Genomic DNA, 15084 nt, shown 5'->3' on the forward strand with positions numbered 1-15084 from the left:
CATACCCAGCAGGAAGCAATTTTAAGAATACGACGCCCACATTCCCAAAGAGGTGGTGTGGGGCGGGTGGTTTTTTGGTCTTTTTAATGGGTTTTGGGTCTGGGATAATTTTCAGTATTTAGGGGGGTTGGTTACAAGTTATTGTCAAGGGTTAAGAAAAAGGCTAAGCAAAGGAGATTGATTTAAGGTTCTTGTCTAAAAAAAAAAAAAGAAAGAAAGAAAAGAAAAAGACAATTACTAATACTTTACATTGGACTGAATTGTTTTATATTGTATACAAATTTGAAACTGATATTGTTAAAAAATGCTATATGTATATTTCTAATTGTATTTATACCATTCATTTAACAATGTAATACAAATTTCTGATCCTTGAATGTTATTATTACCAACTACTAGGATATAAAGAAATGAAAGTTAGTAGTTAGACATTACAATAGAACTTGTAGTCATATTAGATATGTTTTAAAAATTGAGCAGAGATGTTTTAGACAGGTCATCTTCAAACCCTTCAGAGATCTATAGAATATGGCATTTAAAATGTTTTAATAACTTAGAAAATTTTTCTTTTTTGAGACATGTCAGCTCCTGGCAGTACCAATCTACTTCAGAGAAAATATGGGCATTGAAGAAACTGCATATGGAGTTAATTTTCATTATGGCAAAAGTTAGCCACTGGACAACAAAGTATCCTCGAATCAATAGGACAAAATGGACAGACAGAACACGAAACAAGGGACTACTGATTCTTGCCAAAACAAGTGTGGTTATGGCTTTATCAAAAGGCATCTTCTGAGGCCAGGACAATATGGCCCCATCCCTGAAGTGGCCTTCACATAGGGAAAAGGTACGGTGCCCTTTTCTTCAAAGGCAGCTTAACAGGCAGAGGGCCAATGGCTTCTGTTGTGCAATGGAACAGCAGCTGAAAGTTCATGCCTCTCGAAAGTAGACTGGCATTTAATAGAGGGATGTGGAGAAGAAGGGGATGCTGAGATGAAGCCATATATACACAGCCAAGAAGAATGGACAGCTGAATTTAAAAACTGTCAACAATTTCCAGAATTTAAAATCCTGAATCATGACAGGACACTAGTGGAATTCAGGTGTTTCTGGTACGTGGACTGCTCTCACCCAATGTGAGGTTGAACTGTTGACCTTGTGTACATCCTACTTCACAAATGAGTCTGTCAGATACACTAAGCCTATAGGCTGAAGATGATGCCCCAACACTGCGGAGAAACCTCAGGTGACTGCCCAGGCAGCTGGCTGTTTCTGTCAACTCACAAAGTTTTTGGAAGTTGCTTGCATGCACTTTCTGTTTTTTATTTTTGTTAGCTAATATTATTCCCTTCTTGGGTCTCTGAGGGAGTTGAAGATTAGTTAGTTATGGTTTAAGATTAGTTAGTTATAGTTGAAAATTAATTAGGATAGAAAGTGCATTAGATACATCTTGGATTTACCAAAATAGGATAGATAATGGAATTATTTTCTCTGATTTGTCAAACACCTGTTTAGGTATTTATTACTTGTATATATTGTATATAGTTATTGTACTTTTGTATATAGTTTTTCTTTTGTTAGTTATAACCTTTTGCCTTTTTTTCTTTTTATTAAAATGGAAAAGGGGAAATGTGGTGGTAATCTAATTGTACTGAAATGTGATTTTGATTGTATGTTAATAAATAAAGTTGTCCAGGGGTCAGAGCTATTAGAGCCATAGACAGAGTGTGGCGGTGGTGGCACACGCCTTTAATCCCTTAGATCTCTATGTGTTCAGGGATACAGCCAGCATTGGAGACATATGTCTTTAAGACCTAGGGGGCTGTACATTCAGACAGTGACGAGGCAGTCACGTGTTTGGGTTTACAACCAATGAGAAGGCAGAATGACTGGAAAATCGACTTACAGACAGGAAGTAGCTCTCTTTCGCGAAGCTGGGACAGCAGGAGGAAGGGTGAGATTTTAGCTCTGAGCTCTGACCTCTCGGCTTTCTCTTTTACATTGTTTCTGTGTTTCTTATTTAATAAGATGGTTGGTTACATCAATACATAAACATAATACCTCAAACAAGAATAGAAATATATATATATATATATATATATATATATATATATATATATATATATATAGTATAACAAAATTAACTTTAAGTTTGTATCAATAAACTAAAATTTATACCAATGTAAAACATTTTAAACATAAACTAAAATCTATACCAATGTAAAACATTTTAAACAAGTTGTTCTTTAAAAGTAGGTTGATTAATCTATCCTTTTATCTTATCATCTCTATATCCTCCTATATCTCTATATCAAATCCCCTTTTCTTTTTTAGAAAGAGATCACATTTATAATCAACCTGTTTTAAATAAAAATATTGGTTTTTCTCTGTCCCATACCAGAGGGCTCTTCTGATTTGGGACACAAGAATCTCTTAACCATTTTTTTTTAAAACAATATGTCTGGGTTTAGAGGGGGAGTGAGCCAATTCCACCTCTAAAGCCAGCTTGGTATATTTGGGAATTTGGGCGTAGCATCTCTTACTACTTCCTGCTGGAGGGGGGCGCTGTGTCTTATGGGGACGCAAAGAAAATTTTAGGCCTATGGGGTAGTCCTTGAGGCTGAATTGTGTGAACCAGTTGCCTTGAAACTGTTCTGGATGTTGGATCATCTAGGCCATGGTGTCATCGGAGATCTTTCAGGGGGTCTTGGCTGGTCAAACCTGATGTATCTTAATCTGGAACAAATCCATAGCCTCTGGCTTTCTGTGGAAACAAAAGCAGAACCTCTTTTCCAAAATAACATATCCTTATATTCAAATTTTGAAGTCAAGGTACCTTTAAAATATACATTTTGGCATAACTCAACAGCTTTTGTAATCAAATGTTTTTCTTTAGTTATAAATATCAAAGAGAACATAATCCAGATTCTCTGTGTGGTAGCCATCTTTACGTGGCTTATGTTTTATATTAACTTGAGCCTATTGCTTTAAACTGCACCATTGTAAGACTGAAACGGCGTTGTGGCTGCTGGCTCCGCCCACTTTAGCTTCCCAACATGGCAGTGGTACGTTTTCCGCCAGCTCTGGGAGTCATCAAGTCTCAGAAATAGTGGGTCTAAGCTTTTATCAAAGCAGCATGTAGCCCAGAAACCTTTTTTTTTAAATACTAGTAAAGACTAAATCTACTACACAGCATAATGTGCCGCTGGCAGACGCCTCATTCCCGCCATACTGCCGGTCAAACGCACACGCCAGGAACCCACCAGTGTTCAAACCCGCGTTTTGCAGCATCTAGCTGCCCATATGAGACAAGAAGCAGGAACCTGGTTTTGGCTCTGTTTAGAATTGGTTATTAAATATTCTCAGGTTTAAGGTGGAAACTCGAGCCGTTGGGTGCCATTTGTTGCTGGAGGGCTTCTCTCCAGGTTCCCCAAGCCCCGCAGTCCCACAATCCACTTATAAAATAATCACTCAGACGCTTATATCACTTATCAACTGTATGGCCGTGGCAGGCTTCTTGCTAACTGTTCTTTTATCTTAAATTAACCCATTTTTATAAATCTATACCTTGCCACGTGGCTGGTGGCTTACCGGCGTCTTCACATGCTGCTTGTCCTGGTGGTGGCTGCAGTGTCTCCTCCTCAGCCTTCTGCTTCCCAGAATTCTCCTCTCTCCTTGTCCCACCTACTTCCTGCCTGGCCACCTACTTCCTGCCTGGTCACTGGCCATCAGTGTTTTATTTATATAGAATGATATCCACAGCAGGTATACATACTTTAGTGGTAACCAACCACTCTCTAATTGAACTGAAGATCTCCCTGAAGAAATATTTGCTGCTGATGGATTAGGCGGATGAGCAGTCATTTTCTTCACTTGTGTACCCCATGGTGAGCCACCAGATGCCAATGGACAGTTTCAAATCTGCAGTCACATTTACAATTCTGGTTAAACTCAGTGAATCATTAAACAAAACCAGCAACCATGAATGTAGGACAGTGCCTGTAGGGAGGGAGGAGGTGGCAGGTCTGTGAGGGAGAAAGGTGAGAGTGTGGAGGGATGGAGGGAGGGAGTAAACAGAATGCAATGCATGCATTCATACATTCATACATACATACACACACAATCAATAAAGAACAAATATAATCCAATTTTTAAAAGACTGCCAAAAAAAGAAAATGGAAATGGCCAAATAACTCAGTCCTCAAAGACTCTCACTACCAAGCCTGAAAAGATGAGTTCAATCTCCAGCTCAGTCTTTAAAAATGAAATTTTTGCCATTTTTGACAGCACAAAACCTGCAGAATATTATTTAACTAAAGTAAATGTGGTACAGAAAGACAGATTCTGTACCATGTACAGAGTACAACATAAGTATTTTTATCTTTATTGGCAAATAGAATTGTATACATTTACATTTTATAGTGTGATGTTTTATATATATCCCTATCTTAAAATGATAACAGTAGTCATGATAATTGACAGTTACTTTATAGAAAATAATAGGAACTCTGAAGATTCATTCTCTCGGCATTTTTAAAGTGAAAATGTAGGCACTTAATTTAACTACAGGCACTACAACTTAACACTCCAGAATCAAAAAATTTTGCTGTAACATAGGTTACTGATGAAAACAGTGAATTCTAAATAATAAATAATTACAGTAACATGGACATTAGATAACCTATGGTAAGAAAATTGACTTATAAAGCTTTAGTAACATCTAAATGTAACATGTTACATTTAGTAACATCTAAGGATTTTTGTCAATCAGTATTAGGCCTTTGCTTACAAGATGCAAGGTTTTGATCCAAGAACTGATGTTGTTTATAATCTCTTTGGCTTGTCCAAAGACTCTGTTTGTGTTCTTACCAATTATAATTAATTTCCATTTAATTAGATTTGGTTGTACATAAAACCCAAGTGTTGTAGAATCTGATACTGAAAAGTAAACTCTGTGCAGAGGTCCAGTGAATATAAGATACTGTAAATAAACATTTAAAACTGATCAGCACATGAAGTTTACAAAAAGCTGCAATAGTGCAGGAGCAAAATGAACATAGAAATAGAAAAAACAACAAGTACACATCACTCTTCTTTTGTTTAAAAATCTGGTTTTATAAAATATATCCCTTTCTTTATAAGCAGTAAATGTACTTGATAGTTTGAATATGAACTATATTTTCCAACTATACAAGACGAAATGTATTTACAATTCAATAAATGATGTAATTTCATTCACAGAAAAGCCAACCTTTTATTTTAAAACTCTCTTAATTTTAAAACAAGAAGGAAAAAACAACAGCAAAGAACAAAAGTAATTGAAAGAAAAATTTCACAAAATGTGTTCTGCTTATTACAATTGTAGTAAGCCTATAATTTTAAATATCTCCATATGTTAAATGACTACCTTTAGGAAGAGCAGTAATTCAATTATGGGAATGTCCAGAGAAAAAAAGAAAAAAAATGCTGCCAGTCCCATAATTTTACTTTGTTTCCATAATAAGAACATTTCTAATCAGTGCAGAAACTTGTCCAGGCTTCAGATATCGACTCCTAAGCTTTGACATTGCTGCTTTTACTTCTTTGTTTCTCAAAGTGTAGATAACTGGGTTTAATATGGGTGTAAAGATGGTGTAGAACACAGCAAGGACTTTGTCAACTGAATAGCCACTAAAAGGCCACACATAGATGAAGATGCATGGTCCAAAGAAGAGTATAACTACGGTGATGTGAGCAGTTAGGGTGGAGCGGGCCTTGGCCATGCTAGCAGAGGAGCGATTCCTAACTGTAATGAGAATCACAGTGTAGGAGACAACCAAGAGGAGAAATGAACTCATGGAGAGAAAGCCACTATCTGCAACTATCAGTAAGCTGACAACATAAGTGTCTATGCAAGCTAACTTGGTCACCAGTGGGAGATCACAGAAAAAACTGTCCACCTGGTTAGGACCACAAAATGGCAAGTTAACAGTGAATGCCAACTGGCTAGTTGTATGAATGAAACCCACACACCAGGGGATGACGACGAGAATAATACACACACGGCGATTCATGATTGTCATATAGTGGAGAGGTTTGCATATTGCAACATAGCGATCGTAGGCCATGGATACAAGAAGTACCATTTCACCACCAGCAAAGAGATGAACACAGAAAATTTGAGCTAAGCAGGCTTCAAAAGATATAGTTTTTTGTTCAACCAGAAGGTCAGCAAGCATTTTGGGTGTAGCAAAAGAAGCCACACACATATCTATAAAAGATAAATTTGCAAGCAGAAAGTACATGGGGGTATGTAGTCGGGAGTCTGAAGTCACTGTGAGGATAATGAGGAAGTTGCCCAGCAAGATTGCTAGGTACAGCAGTAAAAATATGAGAAATAAGAAAGGCTGGAGCTCCTTTGAACTTGACAAGCCCAACAGCACAAACTCTGTTACCCGAGAGTAATTTGTTTCATTCATTGACTTTGAAAGATTTTGTCTTCAGTTGTCTGAATAAAAACAGAACAGAAATCAATCAATTAAATAAATTTGAGTTGCTTTCTCAATTACAGTTCATATTTCAAAGATCAAGATCATACTTTTTATGTTTCTATCCATGGAGGTTTTTTTAGTTACTCAAATTAACATAAATAATGTCATAAAAATGTTGTATGAATCTAGTTATATAAAGTCTGAAGTCAGTCCAAACAAATACATGGTTTTGAGAAACCTGACTGTAATCATCCTTGAACAGAATAGAAGGATCAGAAGGACACTGAGTCCTGGCAGCTCTGTGGCTGATATGGCTGATGAAACTTACTGATATGTGCACTTCTTGTTTTACCCTTTTATAAACATGTTATGCATTTATGAAGCTTATAATGACAAAGACAATTCTAGATTTGTGTAAGTTAACTCATCTATAACAAGGACCCTCACCCTGAGTAACTGTAACTACATATTATCTCTTCCTCTCCAATTACAAATTCTGTAAGGGAAAATACAAAGTTCTGGTATAACTAGAAGATACAGAACTTCACAGAGCTTTTCTTCTGGTCACTCAGATCCTCTCAAAGATTTTTCTTACAATGAGACCTGACACATGTGTTCCTGTCAAGTAAGCCCTGAGATGATAATCTTCTTCATACACAGCCACTAATGCTAATAAGGACAGGAATATTATTGTGACATGAACACACACACAGAGAGAGAGAGAGAGAGAGAGAGAGAGAGAGAGAGAGAGAGAGAGAGAGAGAGAGAGAGAGAGAGAGAGAGAGAGAGAGAGTTTAAGAGTCTTGAGAATAATTATGTTTAGAAAGAGTGATTACGTATTGTAGGAATTTAAGTTACGAGAATTTTTCTTTTCTACACAGTGAAGATCTATCCCCCATTTCATCTGAAATTGTTTCCCTTTGACTTGTTTTACTTATATAAGCGAGATACAACTTACAGACATGTATAGAAATAAGAAATTTAGAAAGCAATCTGCAATGGGACATTAGATTATCTCAATTTGAACATCACTCACATTTAAATCAGGTCTTCAAAGATGTCTTTTTATTATTTCTTGTCACTGGAAACTGCAGATACCAATGTCTTCTTAGATCAAAACTGCTTGAGTTTCACTGGATGAGTTACACATTGGGCAATAAGCAATGTATAATCTTAATTGACTTCAAGAAACAAACTCAGAGAATAACTTTTATATTTTATTATTTTATGTCTCTAACTTTTTAGAACCCAGCCAGGAACTAATTTGTGTTTTATCACTTACACCATCAAAACAAGCACACCAAGATAGCCATAAATGTTTATATATATATATATATATATATATATATATATATATATATATATATATATATATATATAACAAATTTGATTTTTGAGAAAACACTACATTTTTATGAACTTTTTTTAACTTTTTTTTATTTTTCATGAGTTCCAACTCTTAAACATCTGTCAAACAGGACCCTTATACGCAGGAAAGAGAGTAATACAAGTAGAAAAATCTTGCTGGGATTTTCATATATACCCCATAAAGGAGAGTAAGTGTAAAAGAATCAAGAGCTTCCTAGGACGATGTGACAGAGTCATTTATGAGCAGAGAATTTAAAATACAGCATACAATCCAGTCATGTGAGTAGATCAAATCAAGAACTCACCTCCAATAACTCCTCGGACTCTCCTATTAAGTTCATTCCTCCCACTGTCTATGGCTTCTGGGACTCTTGGAAAACTGAAAAAATCTAGAACCAAGTTTCTTGGTGTCAGAAATAAAAGCAGATGGACTAGGAACTCTAACTGCATTTCCCACATCAGTCTTTTCTAATTTCCCCAGTTCATAAGCACAAAAGGGCTGACAATTTTAAGGCTTCCTGCTGTCACTGTTATAGACTATTTAGAATTTTTTTATCTGTTTCAGTGAGGATTAGGCCAGTATATTGATCTATTGATCATTAGAGAAGTTAATAAAATCTGTTGTCTTCTTTGTCTGGCATATATATTAGATGAAATGTATTAACATTTTATCTGTAATAAATTAATTTTATATTGGTGAAAGCAAACATAATGTCAGAATCATAAGTGTCTTATTGAGCATCTTGAGACAATGACTGTATCTTTTAACCTTTTAGGGCTCATTATTTTTAAATATTAAATAGTTATTCGATTATTCTAAAAAATACCAAATTTGCCTCTTGGTTGATTATTTAGATGAGGACTACATGATTTCTATGAATCTATAATTACTCATAAGGTGTAGTGTATTACCTTAGATTAGACTTATTCTAATTTATCTTTTTATTCTAACTCAATATAATCTAATAATTTTTGTGATTAATATTTGACAATTTTACTTTGCCTGGCCTAACTTATATTAAAATGTTTCCAATTAGATGTGTTCATGTAAAACTAATTTTCAATTCTTAGAATATTCAAAAATAAATCCATGCCTGAAGATTTGGAAGGGCAGAATAATCTTCAGGTCCCTAAATTTTTAAAATTTTAATACGTAAATCTTTCTCCAATACATATTACTCAGATATTAGAATTGATAGATGGAAAGAGGAAGGATATGAAGTTTACCTGAGTCACGAAACTCTACTGTTTCAGAGATGCCCCTTTTACCAACTTTTAAATCATTTTGCCCTTTTACATTCTAACTTAAGACAGATCAGGTATATTATGATTATGGTTATTGAACATATATTGGTACACTGTCTGGATATATACAGAAACAAAAACATGTTGCTTACCTAACATTAAATGGAAAATATGTAGCTATCATATAATCTACTATAGTCATTAAATATTGGAGTAGTTTAGTTGTTATATAGCACTATAGAGAGAACATAAAGTTTACTTTAAAAAAAAAGGAAGACATAGGCTGAGTGTCTGTAGCCACAATGGGCTACTTTCTAGTAGATCTGAACTTGATGGATGTGGGGGTTCTAAGGAGCTGGGGAGAACATGGATAGTTCAGAATCTAGAATAGAGAAAAAGGCAATTAAAAAGGGAGTTGCAAAATAAACAGTATTTTATAAAATTTGCAAAGAACTTAGCCTAATTCTAGATACATGTTGCTTCTGTTCACGATAAATTAAATAACCACAAATAACACTCAGAATCCTCCAGAAATCAACACCTATGGCATGTCACCAAAATTCACATTTCTTGGTTTACATTGCATTTCTAAATATATATATATATATATATATATATATATATATATGTGTGTGTGTGTGTGTGTGTGTGTGTGTGTGTGTGTGTGTGTGTGTGTGTATACATTTACTTACATGTCCCAAGAATATGTCTCCTGACTTATCTCATCTCATAGGTCCAGAAAACAGCAATCTTTTTTTATAAGCACCGAGCAAGAGCAGCACAAATCCGTGGGAACCAAAATATAGATGACAAAAGCAGAAAACCCATGCCTTTCCCAGTCAATCTCCACCCTCAGCTCTTTGGACTATGACTGTCCTCAACACAGAGACATAAAAAGCAATTGCAATGATTAGGAACTAATTATGAATTGACGTCACTGGACTAGAGTGACCAAGAGACCCATATGAGAGTTGGGATCACAGAAATTGCCTCCACTCGAGATAATTGCATGAGATCATTTGTTTACTCACAAGATCATGGATTCCACAAATGAATGAAGAAGGGTAACTAACAAAATGATTTATCTTGTTACAGAACACATGGCCCAGTGGGAAAAAAATCAAGAAATAACTTTTTTGGTAAGGTCATTATGCTTCAGGACCGCTATATACAAACATCAGTGAGAATCTCAACACTTTATAAGAGTGACCAAGAGACCCACATGAGAGTTGGGATCACAGAAATTGCCTCCACTCGAGATAATTGCATGAGATCATTTGTTTACTCACAAGATCATGGATTCCACAAATGAAGGAAGAAGGGTAACTAACAAAATGATTTATCTTGTTACAGAACACATGGCCCAGTGGGAAAAAAAATCAAGAAATAATTTTTTTGGTAAGGTCATTATGCTTCAGGACTGCTATATACAAACATCAGTGAGAATCTCAACACTTGATAAGAATTCATGTAGGCAATGGTACTGGGTCCTGTTCTCATTGCATGAGTTGGCTGTTTGAAACCTGGGGCTTATGCAGGGACGCTTGGCTCAGTCTGGGAGGAGGGGACTGGACCTGCCTGGACTGAGTCTACCAGGTTGATCTCAGTCCTCAGGGGAGGCTTTGCCCTGGATGAGGTGGGAATGGGGGTAGGCTGTGGGGAAGGGGAGGGGGGCAGGAGTGGGGAGAACAATGGAAGCCGTGGTTGATATGTAGAACTGAATGGTATTGTAAAATAAAATAAAAGGAAAAAAAAAGAAAACTCAAAAAAAAAAAAGAAAGAATTCATGTGTCTTTTCACACTACAGAGCCAACAAATGCCTTGCTGTATTAATTCTTAGAAGTGTGTATGATTATATGCTTGGTTTCTAAGGCAAGGATTCTAGACTAAGGCCATGAGAATTGTTTTTTGGGTTTTTTTTTTGTTTTTGTTTTTGTTTTTTTGTTCCAGCTCAAGTAACTTTGTCTGTTTAAGGGGCCCCTGGCTGTAGGAGCAGCATCTATCCCTGGTACATGAGCTGGCTTTCTGGAGCCCAGTACCTATGTTGAGACACCTTGCCCATCCTTGATGCAGTGGGGAGGGGCTTGGTCCTGCCTCAACTGAATGTATCGGGCTTTGCTGACTCCCCCTGGGAGGCCTTACCTTTTTGAAGGAGGGGTGGGGTTGGGTTGAGGAGAAGACCGTGGGAGAGTGGGAGGAAGGATGGAAGAGGGATCTGTGGTTGGTATGTAAAATGAATAAAGAATTTCTTAATAAAGAAAAAAAAGATTAAGATTGTAGGAATTGTTTTATAGTAGAAACACTGTGTCCCAGAGGACTTCTACTAAAATGGATATATAATTTTTCTGTGAGTTTTCTTGGAGTGACATGAGCAAACCCTATTCACCATAGATACCATAACAGCAGCATATCAAAGAAATAATATACCCAGGTTTAGGTTAATGAACCAATGAGTTTATTAGGGTTACGTACAGGAACATGGGTCAGTTGAAGGGAGCTGTATCACTGTAAATCCCACCCTAGCATGGGTAACAACTAATGAAAGCTGTGTTCATGCAGTTTCCTGGATAATTTGCAGGCAGTTCACCCATTCAGAACTACCCTTTCCCTAACAGTTATTATATATAATCTTGGGAACTTTTATAAGTTTTAAGAGCTTTCTGAATTTTGGAAATTTTATTTGCTTCCTCAAATTCCTTGCTGCCTTCAGGAATGGGGATAAAAGAAAAATACAGAATTTTGATGCCTGCATTGATATTAATCTGCCTGTCCTATAACCTAAATCTATAGAGGATGTCAGCCATCCCTTGAAGGATTTTGACTTTGATTATAGACCACATCTTCCAATTCCTTGTCCAATGTCCTTCCAACACAATTGCAAGGTGCCTTCCGCAGGGAGGAACACTGTGAATTCATTAGCTAAGTGGCTTCTTATTTCTTCCAGAATTCATGCAATTAGAACATCTTAAACATCTTTTTCTTACCAATGCATTCAAATATCATTACTTAATATCTCTTCTTCCTACCCTCATTCTGTAGGTAAATTTTAAAAATAAAAACCAAAATACTTGGGGTTTGCTTTTGTAGCTCTATGAAAAAATTATGAAAATTTCAGTGAATCCATAATTTATTTTTGGTAATGTGACCATTCTCATAAATAATTTTAATTCTCCCAATCCATGTGCATAGATGTTCTCTCCATCATCCAGCATCTTCTTTGATTTCTTTTCCGTTGTTCTGAAGTTTTCATTGTCTGTGTCTGTCATGTCCTTGATGAGTCTTATTGCTAGATATATTAAAGGGTAGAGGAAGTTATTGTGAGTGTCATATTTTTTCTAATTTCCTTCTCAGCATTTTCACTATCGGTATATATGAAATCTATTCATTTTCTGCTGACCTTGTATTCTGGAACCTGAACAGTTTATTATAGTGGAAGATCTTTGAAATACAAAATCATTTCACTTCTTCCTTTCCTACTTTTAGCTCCTTTTATATTTTTCTCTTGTCTGGCTGCTCTCGATGAAACTTCAAGAAAAGTATTGAATAAGGATAGAAATACTGGGCACATTGTCTAATTCCAGACTTTAAAGAAATTTTTTTTTTAATTTTCCTCATTTACTGTACCATTGATTACAGGTTTGTCTTTTATAGCTTGTAGCTTTTAGGTATGTTCTGTCCATCTCTAATTTCTAAAGGGCTTTTATGATGAATGCATATGGAAATGCAATAGATGACATGTAGCCAAAGAAATTCTAAGCCGAAAGAACACTGTTGGAGATATCACATAATACATGACCTCAAATTATACTATAGTGTGATAGTGATAAAAAAAACAGCCTCATACTGGCACAATAATATATTCAGAAAATGTGGTGGTTTGAATAAGAATGGCCCCATAAACTCACATACTTAATGCTTAGTCTCCAGGAAGTGGCACTATTTGAAAAGATTAGGAGGTGTGTCTTTATTGTAGCAGGTGTAGCCTTGTTGGAGGAAATGTGCCATTTGGGGTAGTCTTTGAGATTTCAAAAGCCCATGCCAGCCCCAACCTGACCCTCTAGGCCTGTAGATCAACATGTAGTTCTTGGCCATTTTTCCACTATTACCCTGTCTGTTTACATGTTCCATGCTGCCATGTTCCTGTTACCAGGCTCCCTGCTATGATGATAATGAACTAAACCTCTGAAACTGTAAGCAAGCCCCCAATTAAATGCTTTCTTCATAAGTGTTGCCTTGGTGTGATGTCTCTTCACAGCAATAGTACAGTGACTAAGACATATCTTGGTACCAGGGACTAGGGTATTGAAGAGACAGGCCTGACTGTGCTGCTTGTTGGAGAAAAGCAGAAGAATGTGAGACTTTTCACTAGAAAACCAGTTGGATGTTTTAATTGGGGCTTGGTGGGACATTCTAGTAGGAACATGGAAGACAGTGCTAAGGGTGATTTGAACTGTGGGGGCTAAGCTTAAGAGGTTTCTTAAGGGAAGAATATTAGTAAGTGGCCTAGAGACCATTCTTGTAATATTTTAGCAAAAAAAAAAATGTGACTGCTTTTTGCCGTTATCCTAAAAATCTGCCTGAGGCTAAATGGCAGAGTTTTGAATTGATGGCATTGGCAGAGGAGATTTCAAGACAGTCTAGTATTGGTTCTGTCAAGTGATTACTAGTAATCACTCTGATGCAAATATATGAAGAAAAGGAGCAAGCTGAACAAAGAGAAATACAAAAGGTACAGTTTGAGGAGTAACGGAATGTAAAATGTGACTAAGTCCAGTGCTCAAGGAGATTCAAAGCTTAAAGAATAGTCTGATGGTAAATGAAATAAAGGGAGTGGTGATATAAGGCCAATACAACATCTGGATAAGCTTCCAACTTGTAAAAAGAAATAAAATAAAAGCTTTAGCAGTGAAGGAAACAATTAACAATGGAAATCTGATGCTAATGTAATTGGACAGGGGGGCCAAGTTCCAGCCCTATCAAGCACCAGAACTTGGCAGCTTTGGCCTTTAGAATCAAGGATACAAGAAAGGCCAGCCATGTGTCAGCAGGATTTCTGCACAGAGGCCCAGAGGGACCATTGTGTGAAGCTATGAAGACGAGGCCCAGATTGCACTGGAGGCCCCAGCATGTTGGAGATGACAGAGTTGTGTGATGATTGCCAAGGATATCTGCTAACAGGGTGTGGAACCACCCCAAGAGAGAGTATGTTGCAGTCAACAAAGCTAAAAGGAGTTAGAGATCTGAAGAGTGCTTTGGTTATCAGACATGGTGATCCAGAATTTGGAGTTTGCCCTGCTGGGTTTCAGACTTGCTTAGCCCAGTATTTCCTCACTATGCTCCCTTTCTTCCCTTTTGGAATGGTAATGTATATTCTGTTCCTCTGTATGTTGGAAATATGTGATACGTTTTTTGATTTTGATTTTGCGGAGGGCTACAGTTTAGAGATGGCCTTGAGTCTCAGAAGAGACTTTGAGCTTTGGATGTTTAAACATTGTTGATTCTATGATAGACTATGGGAACTTTTGAAGTTGGACCGAATGCAACTTTACATTGTGATATGGCAATAAGCATGTGGGGGCCATCAAGTGGAATGTGGTGGTTTGAGTAGAGGGTCAAAGACTAATGGGACTAGGATTGAGAACCCAGATACGAATCCATGTAACAATGGCCACGTAAATTTTGGGGAGTGCATTAAGAATATACACCTGGGTAAAAAACCTTCTCAGCAAATGCTTTGGCAAAACTGGATACCCATCCACAGAGAATGAATATAGATTCAAACCTCCCACCACATCTATTCAAGATAGTTCAAAAATCTTTAAGTTAAAACCTGAAACTGCTAGAGGAAAACAGGAAATACATTAGAGGTTGTAAGTATAGACTAGAACTTCCTGCCCTTCCAAGATTACTCAGAGAGAGAGAGAGAGAGAGAGAGAGAGAGAGAGAGAGAGAGAGAGAGAGAGAGAGAGAGTCTGAAATTTTAAAAGTTTTAAACAGAAAA

At 36.6% G+C, this 15084-nt stretch overlaps 1 protein-coding gene across 1 annotated transcript; it reads right to left on the reverse strand.

The window, feature by feature from the left end:
• Nucleotides 1–3485: 3485 nt before the first annotated feature.
• On the reverse strand, nt 3486–9952 carry LOC102914072 (olfactory receptor 4K15-like). Its single transcript, XM_076544056.1, has 4 exons — nt 9776–9952; nt 8144–8227; nt 7507–7603; nt 3486–6487 (listed from the first exon to the last, which is right to left on the reverse strand). The coding sequence occupies exon 4, from the start codon at nt 6456–6458 to the stop codon at nt 5484–5486; it is 975 nt and encodes a 324-aa protein (XP_076400171.1). The 5' UTR covers nt 6459–6487; nt 7507–7603; nt 8144–8227; nt 9776–9952; the 3' UTR covers nt 3486–5483.
• Nucleotides 9953–15084: the final 5132 nt, after the last annotated feature.

This window comes from Peromyscus maniculatus, chromosome 9 (genome assembly GCF_049852395.1).
Source record: "Peromyscus maniculatus bairdii isolate BWxNUB_F1_BW_parent chromosome 9, HU_Pman_BW_mat_3.1, whole genome shotgun sequence".
NCBI classification, from domain to species: Eukaryota; Metazoa; Chordata; class Mammalia; order Rodentia; family Cricetidae; genus Peromyscus; species Peromyscus maniculatus.